This window comes from Leguminivora glycinivorella, chromosome 2 (genome assembly GCF_023078275.1).
Source record: "Leguminivora glycinivorella isolate SPB_JAAS2020 chromosome 2, LegGlyc_1.1, whole genome shotgun sequence".
Classification (NCBI taxonomy): domain Eukaryota; kingdom Metazoa; phylum Arthropoda; class Insecta; order Lepidoptera; family Tortricidae; genus Leguminivora; species Leguminivora glycinivorella.
The window spans coordinates 24284562-24294175 of record NC_062972.1 but is presented as its reverse complement, the minus strand read 5'-3'; the positions used below and the strand labels follow the sequence as shown (position 1 = coordinate 24294175).

Genomic DNA, 9614 nt, shown 5'->3' with positions numbered 1-9614 from the left:
ATCAAAATATTCGTTAAGTTGACTTGAAGTTATCATCACATGTTTAGAGAAAAATGGAGAACGGACACGACAGAGTAGTAAGTGTAATAATGTAGGTACTTGCTAATAATGTAGGTACTTGCTTTTTTTGAGCATTTAGAAACAGAATAATTAAGACACCAACTATCAAGATACTTGCCTTTGTTGCCTTTTAGAGGTAAGTTATCAGCAATTTCAGAAATAATCAGTAATATAATTATTTTAATATTTATTTATTAATGGTCAGGTCCCCATCAAATGCACTTAAACTGTTAAACCTCGAAATAATATTAATCTTCAATGTTAGCGCGAATCCAGGCATCATATGCGAAAACATTCGTGTACACTCCCGGCACGCCAGCCTTGCCGCACGGAATCGCTCCAAAGCTCACTATGCCGACGACCTCAGTAGTACGATCCCTGGTATACATCAATGGACCTCCCGCGTCGCCTTTGCAGGAATCCTTGCCTTCTTCGCCGCCTGCGCATAGTTGTCCTTGGCCTAGCTTGAGTTGACGAATTTTGGAAATATTGAAGGCTGCTTGGCAAGTCTGAAACACAATTTAATTTTAGAGGCCATTCTTCTGACGAATGGAGAAAATGATTCCAATTTCAAAGTGCTAATGAGCAAAATGACGAGTGGAGAATGAATAGAGGCCTTGGATGTTACCAATATAGGTACAGTCAACCGATTGGAACCCTAGGCCACTGTAGAACTATGCCACAGTGACCTTATACTTACATAAGATTGTAAGAAATCTCTTACTGCTTGTCATTTTGACATGGTTGTAGAGTGGCCTAGGGTTCCTATTGACTGACTATGCCTAATATCTATCTGCTGTATTCAAAAAATATTTTAAGATATGAGTATCATATCAGCTATTACTTCAGTATAACACTGCCCCTCGCTAGAGCAGCTCGCAACTTGCCTTGTCGCGCGCGAGTCCATACTTGATGTATGGACTCGCGCGCGACAAGGCAAGTTGTGCTAAAGGGTCTGATCTCTTATTTTTAATACTGATATATTCGGATTCGGTGCATATCCCAAATTAGATAAAATCTAGTTCTCTCTAATTAATCCTAGTAATCTCTAGGAAGATTAGCCCTTCCCAAATAATCTAGATAAATCTAGATTAATATTTTCCAAAGGTATACGGAAGATTGGCCCTAAACATAATAGTTATTTGTTATACAAGGGGGCAAAGTTGTATTTTAACGCCGAGTGTGGAATTGAAAAACGAGCAAGTGAAAGGATTCTATAGTTGAACCACGAGCGAAGCGAGTGGTTCGAGAATAGAATCCTGAACTTGCGAGTTTAAACACACGAGAAGTAAAATACATTTGCACCCGAGTGTAACACAAAACTTTTCCCCTCACTATAGCGAGGAAACTACAACGCAAAAAATGCGTTTATCACTGCTTCCAGTAGTATTTCCAGGTGGTAAATCATCTTTATTACTAGATTCACCTACTTTTATCAATTTTAAAGCAGTTAATTTGACTTTATTCAACGTCAAATTACTTTACCCACTAGTGGATAAAATGCGTTTTTACCCGCTGGTATTAAAGGACAAAACACGTGTTTCCGAGCTAGTGAGGGGAAAATATTATTATTAATGGTGTTTTGTTTTAAAGAGAAATCTTACATCAAGATCCACGTAAGGTAAGTCGATGTGGTGGAGGCGGTCACTAGGAGAAGAACTTTGGTTGTTGGCTCCCCACCCTGCAGTCCACATTCGCTGTTGTGGCGGTTCCGCAGTGATGTCGGAAGTTGGCAGGCAGATTGGTTTGATGAAATCTAAAATAGTATAATGTTGACAATTGTGACAAAAAAAGTTGTGCAATACATTAGAGCTTTGATGTAATTTTTTTTCGAAGAACCTATATTTTACCCAAAGGTTGTCTGGTAGAGATCGCTCTTTAGCGATAAGACCGCCTGTTGTCTGCCTCTATTTATAATCATTTGTTTTGTCTCCACTGTATATTTTTCCTATATCTTTTGCTGAGGTGTGCCAATAAAGAGTATTCTATCTATCTATCTATTTTATTAAGCATTGTAATTTTCGTTTTTGCAGGACATAAAATACTTAAACAGCTAGCTTTTAATATTCCACTTTATGACACCGCGCTTTGCAAGCAAGCAAGTTACCGCGAGCGAGACGGCTGGGTGACATATTTTCCATGCCCTGAAGATCTGAGTACCTATCTGTTAGATTGGAATTGGCTTTCTATAGTAAAGTTATCTTGAGATCATTGAGTTATGCAATAAAGAGTGAAATCTTTGTTTTTTTTGTGTTATTACCTGTAATTGGAGCTATTTGTGCCAGTCGTATTAAAGCAATGTCATGCTGAAAGTTTTGTTCTCTGTGGAAGTCAGGATGCGTAGTGACTTTCTCGATGGGGATCCTGAGCGCACCATCGTTGCATTCTTGAGACCCGCCGACTTCTACGCAGTCCGGCCCGTCGTTACTTGTGATGTATTCCCCTAGACGTACATTGGTCCTTGAAACAATTATTGGGACACTTTAGTGTAAGGCTATAAGCGTAAACATACATACATACATACAATCACGCCTGTTTCCCAGAGGGGTAGGCAGAGATCACGGATTTCCATTTACTACGATCCTGACAAATCAATTTCGCTTCACACACTTTCATAACGTTTCTCATACACGCTCGTCGGTTTCGAGTACTTCTGACCCGCCTTTTTGCAATATTTCCCCGATTTGAACAAGAAAAGTTCGCCTAGGTCTTCCACTTCCAACTGACCCTTCCACTCTTTTTTCATATACTTTCTTCGTTACTCTCCTCTCATCCATCCTCTCTACATGCCCGAACCACCTTAACATACCCATCTCAATCTTTGTCACCACATCTACATCCACTCCACACTTCTCTCTTATCACGCTATTTCTGATCCTATCACTCAACTTCACACCAGCCATGCATCTTAACGCTCTCATTTATTTATTTTATGTTATAAAAATTTCCAAAAGGACGGGTAAATTGTAATTCCTTACTCTAAAAGTTTAAGGTACATTACTTACTTGTATATATTACTTCGCGTATAGAGTGCTAGTTTCATGCTTTTGAAGCGTGTAATGGATGTAAATTATTAATGATTTTCATAAGTGTCATATTTTTTATTATTATAAATGGGCTTACTCTTGGCCAAGGCAAAGAGGTAACCTACGATAGAGTGAGCTCGCCCACAAGATGCCTGTTCACTCTTGATTAAGTACATGATTGGTTCTTTCTTCTTTAGTTCTCTAAAATTTTACATGTGTACAATCAAGTTTGGATATGCTCTAATGATTATAATAAACATTAGATAGACTGGAACCGGCTTAAGTGACCACGCAATTAAAATGCAATTAAAAATATGGTCACAAATAACTTCCAATCTCTACCTTGTCATATACCGACTACATTTTTCCAATGAATATTCAAAATCCTTTATTTCAACTCAGATGTATAAATAAACATGTAAGGTACAGCGGGACAAATCTCGACTGGGGGGCAAATGTAACTGGTCCATTTTTTCCATGTTTTACAATGTTTACATTACTAAATAGAGTGTCCACCGGTTATATATGATAGGCGTGTTCAGTGGATACATGTAGAACTCAACATCATAGTGTAATAATGGAAAAAATGGATTAGTCACAATTGTCCCCCAGTCGAGATTTGTCCCGCTGTACCTTAACTTTAATCTAGGGGTTCCTTATCTACATATTTTTATAAGCACGTCTCCCTGCCGTCAAAAATGAAATGTCCACGCAACTTCTATTACCTACTTAGTTAATGTGTGATGTGTGCCCTTGTCCCACAGGTCCGCGCCCCCTTTATGAAGGCGCGCCGCACAGTTTGAAAAGTGCTGCTTTAATCATTTATATCTCTTTATCCCATATATGCCCATAGGGTCATTTTCGAACCACTGCTGAAAACACGCTACTACTCATTAAAATAAATAGGAGAATGAGGCTGTCACCTCAAAAAATAGGGGAAAAAATATATGTGTTGGGCACATAATATGGGTTATAATAGTTTGCACTCACGGCTTTCCTATCTGTTCGGCTGTAGGGCCAAAGCATTGAGCAGCCGACAGCATGTACCGTCCACTGATCAGGATAGCACTGCACAGTAATTTGGTTTTGTTCTCCTTCTGGTGCTCTATGATACCAATCCATGGGTACTGACTAAGCTGAGCGTAGAAGCCGGCTGAAAAAAAAAAAAAAAAAGGATGAAAAAAAATATCAGATCTGCATCCATATAATAATTTATCTATGCTGAAGAGCGATTAGCAAATCGTCTCTGTATCTGTTAGTGCATCTTAATTTTTACTTTGTGGTACTGACAAATGATATTTCAATAAAATTCTAGAACGCTGTTTAGAAGAAAGAATCATAATTGTACAATTGGAGTTGATCGATCAGTCATATTTTTAAATTATCGATCGTTTTAAAATGAACAGGGCCCGTTGCCGACTGGCATTTGGCATGGAATTGCAGATGCAATTTATCCCGTGTGGTGACGGATTAAGAATTTCACCACCCCCTTTCTTCCCGTGGGTGTCGTAGAAGGCGACTGTGGGATATGTGTTAAATTGTGGCGTAGGCGAGAGGCTGGCAATCTGTCACTGCAATGTCAGTTTCGTTTTCTTTCAACCCCTTATTTGCCAAGAGTGGCACTGAAACTTGAGTAGTTTCATGTGCTCTGCCTACCCCTTCATGGGATACAGGCGTGATTGTATGTGTGTATGTATGTATGTAACTCTACATAGTTATATTAAAACACCCGTGTTATTTAACTAACCTAACCTAACCACAAAATTAAAATTTTGAAAAAACCCCCGACCGCGACATAGTGGACCGATTTTCATGAAACATGGCTAAGAACACTCCCGACTAACTCAGCTTTCAGACAAAAAAAACTAAATCTAAATCGGTTCATCAGTTCGGGAGCTACGATGCCACAGACAGACACACACACAGACAGACAAACAGACAGACGGACGGACAGACAGACAGACAGACAGACAGACGGACAGACAGACAGACAGACACGTCAAACTTATAACACCCCGTCGTTTTTGCGTCGGGGGTTAAAAAATAGGTTATGTGACAAAAGGAGGCGAGTGCTTCAATACCGATCCCATAAACTATTTTACTTAATGAAAATATTATATTAAATCCTTAGTTCCAATATACAACCGAACGGTCATGCAGAATTTTCTATGACGTAGGTACTGCTATATAATATAATTAAATGGATCATTAACACGTTCGCGGACGCTCAGTCACCCCTCTGGGACACCAATATTTTGTATGGGAATTTTTCAACTGCTATAGCATACCTGTCCTTAGACAGCTTATATTAGGGTTATTATGTGACGAGGAACGCTATAGCATTCGGATGCTATAGCATACCTGACAAAATACAGAGTTAAAATGTGATCTTATGTGACACCGTATGCTATAGCATACGATGCTATAGCATACCGTGACACAATACTGAGTCAAAATCTGATCTTATATGACACCGTATGCTATAGCATACGATCCATAGATGGTGATACAGCAGATTCATTCTGTAGAATCATATCAAATAAAACATTTAGTGTTTCTGGCTGCGGGGATGATGCCCACAAATAAAAGTATAAAGCTTGTTCACGAATACAGAGTTTTTTGGTACAAGAAGAATTGTCTAAATGTGTATCTCCTACAGACTCTTTTGGAGTACCTAACTTTCGTCAGAACTGTAGTCACCCGTTTCGTCATTGAGACTAGAATAATGTTTGTTCAAACCTGCTGTTGTATAGGTGCTAAAGGCCTTCATTTGGTGCGATGATTTCTGGGTAGAACTTATCCACTACCTCTCACTACGCGATGATTCGCCCAGCTTTATATGCTATTTTACAAGCATCTAAACCAAGTTCAAGTAGTTAAACACCAACAAAATTCACTCAAAAAGATATAATTTAACGTAAACAGTCAGTATCAACCAGAAATAGGGTTTATTCACAATTATATGAGCAAAGCAATGACTAAGTACGAAGGAAATTACTCAAATAATAGGTGTAAACATGCCTCGGTTTTCTTAATTTATCGTAACCAAAATCACGTATTATTATAAAACGACAGTGGACATGTTTGTTAACAAAACCGCAATACAAAAATATATATAAACTGTAAAAATAATTACTTATGATTTTTTAAACAATCCGTAAAATTGCGTTTGCGCTCGAAATTTGGCCACATTTCACGGGCCAACTCCCGGTGACACTCGCGGGGCTACTGCGCAAATTTCCATACAAAGAGGTATTCTATAGCATACGCGTCACAAAAAGGTGAACTCGATCTGTGACGCCACAGCATATTTTTTAACACTTTCGAAACCGGGCTCTACGCGGCGCTACGACATTTTCGCTACATACGGGGAAACCCATGTAATCGGCTACGCTTCTACGAGCGGTGTGCCCGACAGTCGGGTTCTTGGTAGCGAAAGTGTTAACTGCGATAAAACTATGTAATGTTGCAGTATGCATACTATGATTCTAGTGAATGGTAGAGGAAATGTTGGTGAATAATATTATACTGTGAACAAGAAGATTACTAAGCAAACAGACGCAGAAATTCAAACCAAATAACGTATTCTATAGCATACGCGTCACCAGAAGGAGTACAAAAACGTATGCTATAGAATACGCGTCCGCGAACGTGTTAAGAGGAATATGACACAATATTAGCGATAACAGGAATATTTATTATGCCAATATTGAATTGTGGTTCATTGTTCATAAATTCATAATATATTTGTATTATGAGGTTAACGATCTCTTGTCCTTTAAAATATCGAGTTTGTGAAGACGCATAATTATGCATCTAATTAATATTATAGCAAATCAATTCAATAATCTTAAGGAAAAATAAGATTTTTAAAATGAGATTTTTCCTTGTTAAAGATGTTTGGTCGCCTCAAGAAAACTTGTTATACTTAATTTATTACCACTTATCGTAACATGATTTAAAATACCTATATTTAATAATTCCTAACCTTTACTTATTGATAATGATATTTATTTTGAAATGTGCCGTCAGATACTTGACATTAGCTACTCTTTAAGGTTGTCTGACACACTTATTCATTCTTTTTTATAATAACAAAATGCAATATACCAGGTAATCAAGTTACCTGGTATGTATATACACGGTGTAATATGAGAAAACCGAAAGATAAAATGTTATGACGACAAGCATCAAATTGACAAATTATCAAGCAAATTGCGAAATCATTTTTTTTAGTTTTATTGATGTATTTTCAAATAAAAAGTAAATCTTTTTCGTAAAACTGACACTTAATATAAAAATTATATTTTTTTCTAAAAAATATTTTTTGCGATATGTCACTACTTACTTTTTGATATCAATCAACGATAGTTAGATTATGTCCAATAACGGCATCATCGCCATCAAAACAGTGTTTTGTTCTGAGAAATAATAAGTAATTGTTATTTTTTATGCTTATAACTCTGAAAGTAGGCGAAATCCAGAAAAGACATTTGATATGACATTTTACTCTTCTAATATGATGAGGAATACGCTGTTAATATAATTCGGTTTCCTCATGTTACACCGTGTTTGTATCAGCTTTGCGACATAGCGAGGAAATGTCACCAGCATCCTTGGTACAATGAGCCTAGATGGAGCCTCTCTGGAGCCTAGATGTAAACTATAGCTATTAAGTTAAAAAAAAATACGTTTATTACCATTTATAACACAAAAAAGAGTACAGCAATGAAAAAAAAAGTCTAAGTACATTTTTTTACGTGCTTGGTAAAAGGATTCAGGTCTCAACATGTGCTATGCTTCGTCTTAGTTCCTTTATTGTAAATTTTAATGATTGACAAATTATCAAGTACCTATTACTTACGTATGGCCTTGGTAACCCCCACAGCTCTGCCGCAACATCCACTTCCAGGATTTGGAGGTATTGATGAGCTTTTACAATCTTCAGCGTTTCCTACAAACGTTTCATAATTTCAGTATTGATAGGATACAACTTTTACATGTGCAGTTCGTTCTTTAGGTATATTACAATTAATTTCACTAAAAAACTAGTGTTTGCATTCTTTCTGTCAATAAATTATTAAAGAAATAAAAATGCCTGAACAATGAGATTCACAAATCACAACCTTTACTATTTCGTAATGTTTTTTACATTTACATGTACTATCAGCTGCAAAAGTCCATGGCGAATTTATCGATAATTTCTCCATGCATTTTCCATGCACTGATGCAGCTGATAGTACCGTCAGAAACGTGAAATTCAGTTTTATGTCATTTTTAGAGTTCTCTCACACTTAATAAGTCATTATCTCGAATTAAATTTGATAATAAACGATACGAGTATACCAAGTGGTTCCTGTGAATGAAACCTAACGACGTGTCGAATGTAACGGAAAACAAAAAAAACACGGTGTATGCAACAAAATACCCCATTTTGACAGGTAAACCGAAGCGCACAAACAATACCTACATACATATTTCTACGATGAGAAAAACATATCACTGAAATAGGATACTGATCTGCCAGTATCAAATATTATTCAGTTTCTTCGAACAAAAAAAAGCCTTAATCTTGATATTGGCATATCCGATCCATATCAGATGCAGTTCTAATATTTGGCGTTTATTTTTAAGTGATAGTTCATATTATTATTCTACCTACTCATATATATGAAACACTAAAATAATGATTATCCTGGTACCAGAAAACGGTTGACCAAAACAAATACGATTTGGATTAGATCGGATCTGTTTATAAAACCATGCTACCGAACAAAGCACTTGCACGGTATCAAATCAGAAAATTTTAAATAGGCATCGTAACACACATGGACACATTTTGCGATCTATTTCATATTGATACGAGTTATGCTATGAGATAAAATCAAGATAACAATACGTATTGGACCAGCCACACAAAGAAAAAAAAACATCAGCAGCACAATCACTGATATATACATACATAATACATAAATAACAGATCCGAGAGCAAATATAATTTTCATCTGAGCGCGCTTACCCGAAGAAAAACGGAGCAACATCACAACACAAATAAAAGTCAATAAATCCATTTTCAATATTTCCATCAGACACGTGTAACGTCGATGGAACAAATCCTTCAAATAACGCAAATAAACAAAAAGCAGAGTCAACGTAGCCACAAACCTTTTAATGCATATGCATATCAACCACTTAATGCGGTTTTGCCAGTAATGCCTCACGGCCTAGCAGAAGTGACATTCGTTGACGTTACGCTTTCGTAGCGTCCCTATCGCACTTCAGTGTGCGTATAGCGGAATACACAAACGCTCACGATAATGCTTTCGTAGTTATCTATCTCTATCGCTCTTGCGTATTGGCGCGACAGAGCCAGACTACCTTTCCGGCGACGGGGTCTGATTTTGCCAGTATGCCTGCCGACCTAGCCGAAGTGACAAGCGTAAGCGTTTCGTAGCAAGTTCTCCCTGTCGCACAAACTTCTGTAGTGGCGCGAGTAATGCAGAACATTCCCAAAAAGCGGAAACATTC

General features: G+C 37.3%; 1 protein-coding gene across 1 annotated transcript; it reads right to left on the bottom strand.

Moving 5' to 3' along the window:
- Positions 1 to 230: 230 nt before the first annotated feature.
- LOC125238254 (phenoloxidase-activating enzyme-like) lies at positions 231 to 9248 on the bottom strand. The gene is made up of 6 exons (XM_048145530.1): positions 9106 to 9248; positions 7951 to 8040; positions 4077 to 4239; positions 2321 to 2520; positions 1665 to 1816; positions 231 to 569 (listed from the first exon to the last, which is right to left on the bottom strand). The coding sequence occupies exons 1-6, from the start codon at positions 9170 to 9172 to the stop codon at positions 309 to 311; spliced, it is 933 nt and encodes a 310-aa protein (XP_048001487.1). The 5' UTR covers positions 9173 to 9248; the 3' UTR covers positions 231 to 308.
- Positions 9249 to 9614: the final 366 nt, after the last annotated feature.

Coding starts and splice junctions, on each gene's coding strand:
- LOC125238254 (XM_048145530.1), bottom strand. CDS start 9,172: ATGGAAATATTGAAAATGGATTTATTGACTTTTATTTGTGTTGTGATG. Junction 2,521..4,076: donor GCCGAACAGATAGGAAAGCC/GTGAGTGCAAAC, acceptor AATTGTTTCAAG/GACCAATGTACGTCTAGGGG. Junction 1,817..2,320: donor ACAAATAGCTCCAATTACAG/GTAATAACACAA, acceptor ATACTATTTTAG/ATTTCATCAAACCAATCTGC.